Source organism: Apodemus sylvaticus, chromosome 1 (assembly GCF_947179515.1).
Source record: "Apodemus sylvaticus chromosome 1, mApoSyl1.1, whole genome shotgun sequence".
Classification (NCBI taxonomy): Eukaryota; Metazoa; Chordata; class Mammalia; order Rodentia; family Muridae; genus Apodemus; species Apodemus sylvaticus.
In genome coordinates, this window is record NC_067472.1 from 2,239,949 (window position 1) to 2,253,085 (window position 13,137).

The 13,137-nt window shown below is 44.5% G+C and overlaps 1 protein-coding gene across 2 annotated transcripts in view; it reads left to right on the plus strand.

Annotated features, from left to right (window-relative positions):
- The window catches only part of Shtn1 (shootin 1), a 107,149-nt gene extending 95,968 nt beyond the window's left edge, over positions 1-11,181 (plus strand). The window contains exon 15 of one of the 2 annotated variants that reach the window (XM_052182577.1): positions 9,493-9,591. In XM_052182577.1, coding sequence (XP_052038537.1) covers positions 9,493-9,504 — 12 coding nt within the window. In that variant the 3' untranslated portion in view covers positions 9,505-9,591. Of the gene's footprint in view, positions 1-9,492 lie in introns of both variants that reach the window. The other variant, XM_052182569.1, reaches the window with a different exon arrangement.
- The last annotated feature ends 1,956 nt before the right edge of the window (positions 11,182-13,137 follow it).

The window sequence follows — 13,137 nt, forward strand, 5'->3', positions numbered from 1 at the left end:
GGAAAGCCATACCACTCCATCATGTCTACCCTCTTCATCAGTAGGTGTTCACACTAGAATAGCACACATGGAGAGAGATGTGCCCAAACCTTAGCCTGCAGAACGTATGTGTGGACAGGTGGGGGCCGCAGGTGCTGATGCAGTGGAGGACTGAGGATTCTGGGATCTCCTTCCGTGGTGTTTAGTCACTGATACTGGGTCTCACCATCATCCATTAAGCCAGCTTTTTTCATGTGTTCTTTTTAGTCATCTCAAACCTATAGGTTGGATGTTGTTCCCGTTTTGTACTGGAGAAAACAGAGACTTGGTGAACTAAACATATTGCCCAGAATTATGCTTCTGATGGAGAGTCGAGCTGAATAACTAAATTCTTTCTCCAAAGCTCATGTCTTTCAAACCCTAGTAGACTGCACTTAGTACAGTAATGGTTAGGGAAAGGCAGAGAAGAGGGTCACGTGATCTCCCTGGTAGGGAGTGCTCACTGCAACTGTCTTGCTCCTTGGGGCCTGTTCTGTGTACATCCTATCACTGACCATACACACTCAGATGGCATCAGCTCTTCTTTTCAGCTTTTTACTGTCTTCCTAAGTCTATCCTGAGCGATGGGAAGGTCTTGGTTTTACCCAGAAGCACAACACATTCTGAAACAGCTGATTTGATTAGTAAGCAGTCTTAAAGAAAAATTGGGGAGAGATTGTTTTCATTTTTTCCATGCTTCCAATAAAAGGGCGTGTGTGTGTGTGTGTGTGTGTGTGTGTGTGTGTGTGCACGCGCGCGTGCCTGTAGAGGCCAGAGAAGGATATTGAATATCTTCTATCACTTTCTACCTTATTCCTTTAAGATCTAGTTACTCATTGAATCAGAAACTCACAATTTCAACCAGGTTGGCTGGCCAGCAAGGTCGTGGAGTTCTTCCTGTCTCTGCTCTTTGGTGCTGAGTCACAGGCACATACAGTATCTACAGCCTCCTACCTCAGTCTAAGGATTTGAACTGGGATCCTCATGCTTGAACAGTAAACACTTAGCTACTGAGCCATTTCCCCAACCCTCCTTTACACATTTTAATTATTTATTTATTTATTTATTCACTTACTTGCTGTTCTAGGTGTTTGAAACTTGCTGGAGTACTTAATTCTTTTAAGCCAAATACATTATACATTGAATATGTCTGACTCTGAGCAGGGGGACCAGAAAGGGCCATTAGTTAGAAAATGGTAACACACTGTGGCAATCTGAAGACAAACTGCTGTGTTACTTGGTTTTGGTAGTAAAGGGGAGGGACAAATGGATTTTCTGCACATAGGACAAGTTGAGCAGTCCTTACAGGCCTCTGTCTCACAAACCAAGCAGAGGTGTGAGAATCTACCACTAGTCCCATTCTGTTTCCCCTTTGGCCTCATTTGGAAGTGACTCTGCTGGTTTGAAGAGCTTTGTTCATGGTTTCCACTAATTACTTTCCAGAGGGTGGACATCCTCCACTGAGTTACAGTAAATGGTGGTCAACCCTTATGGTGACTTTTCATTGGAGACTTTGCACTGAGGATAAGAATCTATGGAGGGGACTCAGTCCCATGACAATGGAGCGAGAGGCAGCAATTTCCCAGAGTGCCCTTCTTCTCTTGGTCATTTCCACCCAACATATTTCTAATGCATCCTGAAGCCCTAGACTGGAAGCTTCAAGTTCTTTTAAATATCCCTTTGAAGCTTCAGTTACCTTGGGTTTTGTTTTTTTTTTTGGGGGGGGGGCGGGGAGGTTCAGTACAGGTCACTTTGTGCCCTTGGAGAATTAAAAAAAAGAAAAGAAAACCACAAACCCATGTAGCAATTATAGGACTTCACTTTCAATAGAAAAGTGTTCCTTTCTATTGAAGCCATTTTTTAAAATTTTAATTTACATTTAATTTCCAGATCTGTGGTATCTCTAAATACCTGTAACATTTGGCCCCGTGCAGATTTATTCTAGCAAGAGTTCATCCTGTCTGAGCCGTCTTTTGAATAGGAGAGGGTAGCTGATGAAAGAGAAATTTTAGACGAATCTTGGCTGGTGTGACCAGTCAAACCTTTCCATGACAGGAAAAAGAAATCTAAATGCCTTTCAAGTTTTTAATTAAAAATAGGATCGAGTTTTTAAATCATGGCTTGACCCCTAACTCACCTCTTCAATTTTATTTATTCTAGTGTGAATCTAATGTTGAAAAATGAAATGGAAAAGTACTGGTTTCCACAACTGGAGACGGAGAGTCTGAGGTTTTAAAATATGTTCACAAATTGAAGCTTCTATTCTTAAACTTACTTTTGTATCAACTTTGCACAAAATCTTTCTCTCTAGCACTGGTCTCAGTAGGACACACATTTGTTTTGTTGGCCAAGTAACCATTTCTTCAGAGAGGCTTGGGTCAACCTTTTATCCAAATGGAGGCTAGGGAAGTCTCCGGTTCCTGTGGTAAAAGGAGTGTGCTTTCTTGTAGTTAAACTTTCTGTCCTCCATTTCTTCATCACCTCCTTTTTTGTTTTTCTTTCTGGGGTGTGTGCACGTGAGTGTATGAGTGTGTGTGTGTGTGTGTGTCTGTTTGTCTGTGTGTCTGTGTGTCCGTGTGCATGCCCTGCATTGAGGAGAAGGGGAGAAGGGCAGCTTCCTGTACTTAGGAAACATTTAAACATTTATTTCCGAGAAGAGTCTACTAGCAGAATGAGCCACATGGACGTCCCTGCTTAATCTCATGGTCTTATACAATTAAGGGATTTGCTGGTCGCTCAGCTGTAATCTTAGCACTGCTGAATTGTGTACGGACACTGCAGGAAACGGCTCTGTTCCACAGAGCAGGACTACAATGGAGCCCCGTGTGTGCCGGTACATGGACAATTAAGTTTTAACAACAAAATTAGCCGAACAACTGGATGCTCTGGAAGCTGAGATCCCCCCACTTGGTCTTTTCTTCTCCCCCCCAAGGAGTTATCCTGTGGACTGCCGGAAAGCTCAGCAGTCAGTATTGTCTCTGTGTTCTGAGGGGCTGTACAGACAGCAACTTCTTCCAGATTAATTGTTCAGGATGTATTACACCTAGTGAAAAAAAATGACTGGTAAAATACCGTTGAGTAAATCTCAAAATTACTGTTAAAGGGCTACCGAGTAATTCTCCATTCTCTTGAAGAATTAATTGCCTCTTAATGTTTGCTTCCAGTTACAAGGGCTCGGATTTTATAAGACTTTGTCTAAAATGTATCATTTCTTGAAAATTGCCTTTGGTACTTTGTAGCTTTAAAAAAAAACATTTCTTAACAGTATTTATGTTTCCTTTTATTTGTGTTTTGTGAGGTAGAGTGAAGTTTTGTTTTGTTTTAATGGAAAGGAAAGTAACTTCCAAGACTGGAAAGGCAATTTCAGATCCTGAGATAAACCAACTGAACTTCTTAAACCAGATAAACCACATTTCACTTTAAATATACTTTATTATGTCATAGAAGTATACAAAAGGTGACAGACTGAATTCCTGTGACTCCTGTCTCAAAAGTTTGATGTATAAAATGTAGTAAATTGAAAGGAAAACTTAAAATAGATAGCTATGAGAAGGCACGTTGCACATAGCTGATTTTAAAAGAACCGGTGTTAACTCTGGAGACCTCTGTGGAAGACTGTGTGTCTTTTAACGTATGTCTTGTAAATGACACTCAGTTTTTAAACATCTGGGATTTAAATGAATTTTCACAGAGACTAAAAATCTTTCCAAAATTGTGTGTGTGTGTGTGTGTGTGTGTGTGTGTGTGTATAGTAAAAAGTAAAACAGCAAACAAACAAACAAAAATCCCAGCAGTCAGAAAGAAAGTGTCATGAGTGTTTTGTAGTGAGCTCATGTGTTGCCTACATAGCTTTACCAGTGAAGGCTGTCCAGGATCAGAATCTATAAATTGTCCTTGGTCTAGCTGACATAAGCAGAAGAAACAAGCTGGCACAACCTTGAAGGGACCACCATGGTCTGTGATGTAAATGGCATGGCAGCTAAAAAACTAAGAGCTTTCTTGCTGAATGTGGGCACAGGGTCTTTCCTTAGCTATTGTTACCTGTGACAAAAGGGACTCTGGCTAATCCGGACGTACAGAACACTTTCTGTACTTTAAGTCTGTCTTCCCACAAATAAAAGCAGAGTCAGACTGACGGACCGATACAGTTCTTTGGATAAAATACAGTTTTTAAGAAAAAGTACACAAAGCCAAAGCTACTGAGCTTTGTTCTGCCTCCAGTCACACAAGTATGAGACTTGATAGTGATTAGAAATTCTAGGCTTACATTTGGGATGTAATGTTTTTTGAAGTTTCGGACTGGCGCATGAAAAGCTCTGAAAAAAAAAAATCAAGAGTTTCTGAAAGAAACAATGAACATCAGCTTCGGTAAGGCCAGTTCCCTTCAGCACTCTGCTCACTGCAGGGACCGGAGGGGAAGCAAGACTCATTTTTACACTAGGGAAATAGAAACTGACTTCCTCTTTGGAGTTTTCCCAGAAAACTACTTTATAAAGACAAATTTAAATCTTTCCATTTTCCATCCTTGAAGGTGGCAAATATGATTGTGGTTTTATCCGTTTTTATTGTAAATGAAACAGAGTTCAGACTGGCCACTGTACGTCATTTGTTGGATGCCTGCCACAGACTAATGCAGGCGTCCCACTGGGAGACCAGAGAAGCGCTACACTGTGATTCACCAGATTGTGTTAAATAGTCCAGCTGTTGCGATTTGAAAGATAGTTACCTCAGAAGTGAAATAGAAATGAACTTGGCATTTATGCCTCAAACCGTTTTTATACTGTTTGGCAATCAGCTTTTCAGAGGTAGCATTTTATAAAATAACTCTCACCGCTTAAAGGTTTCATTCTCTGTAATGTTCAAAATGTCCCACCTTTATATTATCAGTAAAATTAAGCTTGAGCGATATTCAGAATTTGCATGAAATAAGCATTCTCCCCTTCATTTCCTGAGCTTTGATTGTATTCAATTGAGCTCAGAACCGTGTCGATTAGGGGCTCTTTGGGGCATTAGTTAATTTGAATTGCAGCCGAAATGTTAGCTAGACTGTTGTTGAATATAATTGAGATGTGGAAAGTTGATTTTGAAAGGAATTTCATTGAATGCAAACAATGACGGTTTTTGGGGGGGGGGGCACAGAATGCTTCTCTTCTATCTCCTGTGACACAGACTGAGAAATAATGAATCCCTTTACCAAGTTCAGTTTTGGTGAAACTGCATCTCTTCTGATTCTTCTTACACCTATATGGTTTGGAATCAGGTCTTTCTTTTTTATCAGCAAGGGAAGTCCAGCCACCAGAGTTCCTTGTTCTGGCTCCGGGCAGTTGGGGGACATTAGCTGTTAGTTGTAATAGAGTTGCAGATTAAGATCTTGAATTCTAGCTTTTAATTGACTTGCTTTGGGGGAGCTGGGTGCCTTGAAACAACCGTTGAGCATGTGGCCCAGAATGATCCGTGAAGAAGGGATATTATAAAGAATCATGTATAACTACAAGACTCTGAAGTTTGGGCCCCGAGACGACTGATGCAGATTCTGTGTTGATGAATGGTGGATCATTTCACTTTGCTCTCCTGGAGTTGACAGGGAGGAATGAACTGACCGCTGACTCTCATAGCCTTCCCCTCTCTCTATGACTCAGCAATTCTGTTTTACAGATTCTGCTGCATCAGAAGGGCTGCCATGGCTCTTTTATGACTGTGAACTTTAATGGCTTATTTGCAGTCACTGTCCTTAGATGCTGCATTGACAAAGGAGGTGGACAGAGCCACCGTGGACCAGGTCCCTATGGTACTTAAGCTTTTGTTGGGTTCAAACTTCTAGACCCACATGACTTCCTTGGACAGGATCCTAGTTTCTCAGTATTGTTCCCAAAGGACATGGGATTGGGAAGGTATTAGTTGCTTTTTCTGTTGCTATGATAAAAATACTCTGACAAAGGCATCTTCAGGGGGGAAAGGGTTAATCTGGACTGATAGCATGATGGTGCATTAGTCCATTGTGGCAGGGAAGACCCGACAGGTGAGGGTCAAGGCAACCTTGAACATTGTAACCATAGTCAGGAATCAGGACAGTGAATGCTACAAGTCAGCTCTTTGCACTATTCAGTCCAGGACGCAAGCCTAGGGAATGGTGCCACCCACATTTGGAGTGGGTCTTCCCTCATTAATTAACTTAGTCTAAATAATGGCTCCACAGGCACACTCTGAGGCTTGTCTCCTGTCAGCTTTATCATCAGTGACATCACGGGGATAGAGATGGAATGTAGCCCAGAAAGAATGCTTCTGGCTCTAAAAGGAACTTTAAGAAACTCCCTGGGGGAACTAGAAAAGGACCTAGTGCTATCAAGTCAGAAAGCTTGAGCGTCGAGCATTGTCCTCTAAAAGACAGCATTGGTCTGAAAGTTGCAGATAGAAACAATGGAAATGAATGAGTAAAAATGTGCACAAATTACCCTGTGCTGCCAGTGTTATATTTGGAAAATAGCTCAGTCCTAAAGAGGAGGCAGCTCAGACCCCTGCACTGGCTCTGCCACTCAGGAGCAGCATGCTCTTAGGCCAGGCTATCCGCCTCTGCACACAGATCGGCCTCCGTCTACAAAAGGGCTGTTTGGATAGATGGCCACCACTCTTATTCCTTTCTGTCTTGCCCTGGGGTTCCAAGGGAGTGCCCCCCCCCCCGCCCCACCCCACCCCACCCCCAGTCTCCACCGTGCCTATTTCAGTGGAGGCAACTGTGAGATTCTCAAGCTGGTCTGTCAGTAACTTCTCAGGTTAGTCTGCCGGATGAGTGGCTTGCTTGAGGACAACCCAAGGTTTTTAAGTTTTCGGATCAATCAGCCTGTATGTCGCTGCCATAGGACGCTGAGAGCAGTTCCCGGAGAGTGCTAATTCCCGGCTGATGGAGACAGCTTTTGCTAGGAGATGTTAACAACCCTTCACCTGCAGATACACAGGGGCCATGAAAACACCCACAGCCGTTCACAGAGGTTGGTATGGACCCACAGCAGCTGCTCGCTCCAAACAAACAACAGTGTGAGATTCACTGCTTTGCATGCTTCCGACACGCTGGGCGGCAACGACGGCAGCAGCGGGTTCATGGGTAAGCTGGTGAAGCTTACCGGAGCTGACCTGCAGACTTCCGTGTGGCTTTCGCACCCGAGCCTGAGCTAAGCTGCAGCTTTACCTCCTGGGACTCCCCGTAGCCTTGTTTCAAGGTGCTCGCTGGCTGTGAGAGAAATGTGCATGAGGCAGACGTGAGATGGTGATGTTTTAATAATGTTTTCTTTGAACCCTGAGAAGGTTTGTGTGTAACTTACCTGGGATAGCTGACTCGCTTAACGGGCATGTAGCAGTGGCTGACCAGTGGATCTGTTCTGCGGTTTCTCCCAGCATTTCCTCCAGCTTGCCCGCTTCAGGCTCAGCTGCATGTGCAGGTTCCGCCTATAGGGCTCCACTTGTCCTGTGGGGCTGGTGCAGAGCCTGATGGGCCTCTGTCACAGACAGATGTATTTCTAGTTGGTCCTCAGTCTCTGCCGGTTTACCGCCAGCTTACCTTTCAGCTGCCAGAAGGCCTTTCTTCATGCATAGAGATAGCGGATAACAGTGTCCTCCGTTGCCCAGAGTCTAATTCCTGTTAATAGCTCTTTTAGGTGGCTCTGCTTTTCTGATAAGCTTTCTCGTGGGCCAGAGAAAGTTGAAACAGGTACTTCCAAGGAAATGACACCCCAGCCCACCTCTAGGACAGAGTAGGGATGCCTTGAGAAATGTTTCATTGGCTAAGGTAGATGGACAGTGACATCAGGGTCTCTGTCATGTTGGTTGATAGGGTTCTCCTTCCTTCTGCCACTCCCTTGTGTCTTTAAAATGACCGGCCAGCCAGAGAATGTCTTTGCAGGCATTTGGTTAGAACTTGTAGCTATGACTGAGGTTTTCCGGTTCCTGCTTTTGTGCCTCATAAGCTGGTCACATGGGCTGCCTTCCATAATGGATGGCTTGTTCTGTTTCCATGTATAGATGAGACTTCCAGCTCTGCTCTCACCCAAGCTTTTACTCTGGGTCTTCTCTAGTCTGCTATTTATTTGTTCTTTTGTTTACTTTATGCATGATCTACATGGGTGCTGGGAGTAGACTCTTAGACAGCACTCAACAGACCCTGTTCCGTATGTTATCAGAGAGATAAACAAACATCTACATAACTGTGCTGAGTTCAGAAAAGGAGAAACACTGAGTGTAAGAGAAGCTATCCTCCGATCTGACCTGCTTAAGAAGGCAGGCCAGTGGAAATCGGAGCCTGGCAAAGGCCGGGGGAGCCTGGCAAAGGCCGGGGGAGCCTGGCAAAGGCTGGGGGAGCCTGGCAAAGGCCGGGTGGGCAGACCAGGGAGCAGGCGCTAAGCAGCAGCTCTCCATCACATATCAGGTGGGCCTGCCATGTCCTGGCTCACGGTTAATGGTTGGCTTTCTGGAGTGAAAGTCTCATCCTAGAACCGGTCATTGTCTGGGAAGACCAGAATAGTCTTGACAGCCTTGGCTCTGACCACTACAGCTGCTTAGTTCCCTCTAGGCAAGCCCAGTAGCCTGACACCTCCGCAGGGTGGGTGCCACCATTACTTCTGAGGACAAAGCCCAGCAGGTGGCAAGAGAATATGTGTGGAGGACACCTCTGTTCCCACAAGGAAACTTTGTTGCCCGTCTGGCACAAAGAAAACCAATAGCTTCTTGCATCAGAAGGGAGGCAACCACTTGCAAAATTCTACACTTGATCTTAGCCAAAAGGCTGAGAAAGGATACACTTGCAAAATTCTAAAAGAAACTTCTCAAGAACCACTTCTCCTGGTTAGGGAAGTTTCTAGACACTTGGCTACCGACCCCATTCCATCTGTGAGGAGTGCTCTCCTCAGCCCTTTTCTCCACCCACCCCCTGAGGTCAGGTCTCCCTCCTGGGTGGTAATGGCTGTGGTGAGCACAGCTGGTTACCACTCTCATCTGTCCATCACTGAGCCAGGATGATCCTCATCCCTCTCCGTGAAGCCTCTTCACAGCTAAGCTGCAAACAGCTGTATTGGGGGCAAGAGGGAGTGGGGGCTTGGGCTGGCTTCTTGTGGCTGAATGAGGCTGGTGGGACAAAGGCAGTGTGGGCAGTGTTTGGGATTGCAGATGGAGCCAGAGGCTGTGCACTTCCTAGAAGACAGCAATTAAGCAGGTAGGTGCAGTTGGCGTTTTTCACTTCCGTAGTTAATCGCTTTTTTCTCTGTCTGCTTTCTCTCTCCTGGCCTTCTGCTCCTATTATGTAATTGGATATCTGCTGCTACTTTTTCTTTCTTTCTTTTTTTTTTTTAAATGGCTGGCATCCCAAAGACTTCACGTTGTGCATGTCGGTTAGACTTAGGACTTATTTTTTCTGAATCCAGAAACCTGAAAGTCAAATGTTTTCTTTCTTCTGTTTAGTTGCTTTTCTATTTGACTATCTTCTCACAGGCCTCCCAGTAAAGGTGGATACAGGAGAAATTGTGTGGGCAGTGAAAACCAAGCTGAGCCAGTTGTTGTTTTAGATCCTGTTTCCACACATGAACCCCAAACCAAAGACCAGGCTGCTGAAAAAGACCCAACTCAATACAAGGAGGAAGGAGGCGAAACACAACCAGAATATAAAGAGGACAGCGGTGGAAAAAACAGAGAGACGGACAGTTCCAGCTGCTGATCTGAAACCAGAGGCTAGCGTGTTTGTGGGCCTTCTCAGGGTGCACGTGGTTCAACTGCGTGCACTGTCGAGAACTGTCGGACATTCCTTTGTTCTGGCCACACACTTCCTTGCTGGTATATCACTTTGTAAGTAGCAATTATAAGTAAGCTGTTTAGCAAAATGCATCTTCTGGGTAGTTTTTAATCTTTACAGGGGTGAGGGTTCTTTCTGGTTTCTATATGAAGTTTGACTTTCCTGAGATGGCAGCGGAACTCAGAGGTTGGTGTCTTTACAGGGAGTGTGTGTACCACTCATCAAATTATTCATGGGAAAATTCAGGGTGCTTGCTGGTAACTGGATAAACAGAGACCACCAAACATACCAATTGTCTTAAAGGCCCCCTGTAACCCAAGCCCTAGCACATGGAGAGACTAAGGCAAGAGGATCACTTGAACCTGAGCATTAGTTTGGGTCACATAGCAAGACTCCATATAAAGAAAAGGCCCGGAGGAGTCTCTGTTTGGGATCTGGTCTTCTCATGGGAAACTGTAGCAGTCTGGATGACAGAGGGCCCTATAGCATCTCCATTTTGAAGGGTGCATGAGACCTTCCATCTCTGAGCTCAGGAGGTGGCATCATGGACTCTTAGGTCTGAGTTGAGCACAATTGACTAATGTGTAGAAAACATGACCCTATGTCCAAGGTTTACCGAGTCCTTCAGGGTGATGTCCTGGCAGCTTCAGCAGAGAATTGGCTTAGATGAATGCTCAACCCTTGAATTTAACAGGGATGCCTCCTTAAGCTACATGTTCTGTTCCATGAGTTAACTGTGTTTTCCCACACATTCATGTGGCACAAGTACCATATTTTACACCAGCTCTCGTGCACAATGAAGATAAGTGACAAGCACACATTGTTTTTCCTCCCTTCACTGCGGATTTATACTATATGGGTCTTTTCTTGTTTTGTTTTTTTAGAGGAAATTAAGTGGTAGTTTCTAAGAATACAATGTTTCAGACTACCATGGCGAATAAATAGAAATGTAATCAGGGATTTAAAAAAAACTTATGCAGGTTTTCAAAGTTGATTGTTTCAAAATTGGTGTTTATTTAAAATAAGTGGCAATGTACTTGAGTGCACTTTTTATGATAATGATTTAGTAATGGTAATTTTACTATTAAGGAAATCGAAAGGCTTAGTTTTGTTAGCATGACTCGGCATGTAGCTGTCAGGTGCTCTGCACCTGAGGGCAAAAGAAAATGATAGTAACAATTGCAGTAGTTGTATCCTATTGTATTTTTGCACGTGTGCTACTATCGTGTGGGCCTGGGGAGGTGGGAAGGCAGGTGAGGACACTTCCTCAGCTTGGGGACAATTCTCTTTCTGTAGGTTCACTGGACTTGACTATTTTCCCTGTCTGTCAGTGCTGATTTTATATCCTTGTCAGTTTACTCATGGGGAATTAAAACGTGATTTTTTTTCAACCATGTGTTTCTCTGACTGAATAAGACTGCTAGATGATATGCTGACTGCTGGCAGATTAATTCATTTAGGTGGGTTCTGTTATGCTGTGATTTGAACTCTCAACACCACATTAAAAGAGACACACATCAGTTTCTAATTAAGGGTCGGCTGTGGTTACTGACGTGTTGAAGTTCACCAGCCCTAGAGGGTCACCTTGCTTCTTTGTTTTCTTGTTTCCTATGATGGGCATGGGATTCTGCTAAGCCCCTTAGCTACCTCCCCAGCCACACACCGAGACAGCCTCGCCCCTTCCAGTGGAAGAGCAGTGTGAATGATAGCACTGTTGCTTGAGTATGCTGCCGGGTTGCTGCCGGGTTGCGTACACTTCGAGGACGAAGAAGACAGGCGCACCACTGTTCCATATTATGTCGTCACATGTATGGACGAACTAACATGGTTTAAAAGCAGCCTTACTGCCAGCAGAAGTTAACCATTGAGAAGGGCTGGACCGGGTATCTATCTGTACCTGGTATTTTGAAGGCATTTTTGCCTTTCATACATTTGAAAATGCACTTTCCATGGGGCTGGAGAGATGGCTCAGTGGTTAAGAGCACTGACTGCTCTTCGGAAGGTCCTGGGTTCAAATCCCAGCAACCACATGGTGGCTCACAACCATCTGTAATGAGATCTGACACCCTCCTTTGGTGTGTCTGAAGACATCTACAGTGTACTCACATATATAATACATACATACATAAATCTTAAAAAAAAAAAAAGAAAGAAAAAAAAAGAAAATGCACTTTCCTTCCCTGTAACCACAAAGCTTTACAAAGGACTGTGATATGTAAGTATTTGATGTAGATTTTTGCTCACCTTTTTCCTAAAGTTTTTCTGATTTTCACCACAACTTTAAGGTTCTGCCCTTCACCGTGGTGACTTGTTAACTCCAAGATAAGCTCTTAGCTGTGTGCACAGAGGTCTAGCCTCTCCTGTGCACCCGACTCATGTCCATTGTAAGGGGCTGCACGTTTCCTTTTCTCTAGCAGGACATTAATTCTGTTTTGAGAGTATGGATTAGGTCTCTCTGTTCTAGCTCTCCTGACCAGCTCTTGTATAGCCACACCAAGCAGAAGCATACGGACCCTTTGTACTGTTTAGTAAAGGAGGGTGTTTCTCCTCTCTTCATTAACACGCTCACAGCCTTTATGTCTGAGGAGTCCTACGCAAGCTCCCATCATGGCTGTTAGCAATTTTCCAGCTCTGGGACATCTGCTTGACAGGAGTCGCCAGGGCTGCCAGCACCCAGCTCAGTTGCTCTGAGTTAAGTGAGGGTGTTATGGCTGGGCCAAGTAACTCTTTCCTTACTTCCTGGACAGTGAAAGGGTTGTCGCATGTGGGAAGGTAAGTGTGATTTCTGGACCACTGTGGGTTGTATGTTGGGCAAGTGATAGCCTGCACCGCAGGCTCATCTGGAAGTGCTTCTGCAAAGGCCCATCATGCACGGATGGCTTCCGCCAGTGAGCAACTCCAGTGGTTGCGGAGAGGGGTAACCCACTTGTCATCAATACTTGAGCCCTGGGAGGGCTTCATGTCTATCTCACATTCTCCCATCCCACAGTCATTTCTCATCTTATAGATAACATTATGTATTTTATGAGGAAGGGGAGGTGGGGAGGAAGAGGGGCAGCATGAATATGAGAGTGAATAAATGATAAGGAAAGCCCTTTGAGAAAAGTATCTATCCATTGATGAGCACAGTCCTCGTGTGAGCTACCATGACCAGAGTGAATTCTGGGCTGGCATTAGGGTGCTGACCTGGTCAGTTATTTTGCTGTGGCTTCATTGGTTAGAGTTATACCTATCCCGAGGCAGACTCATAGCACTTGCATGAGCAAGAAACACCGCAAAAGCCAGGCGGACATCTTGTCTTATCCGTCCTGCCTTTAAATGGATGCTCCTTTCAACTTCCTCTGCCC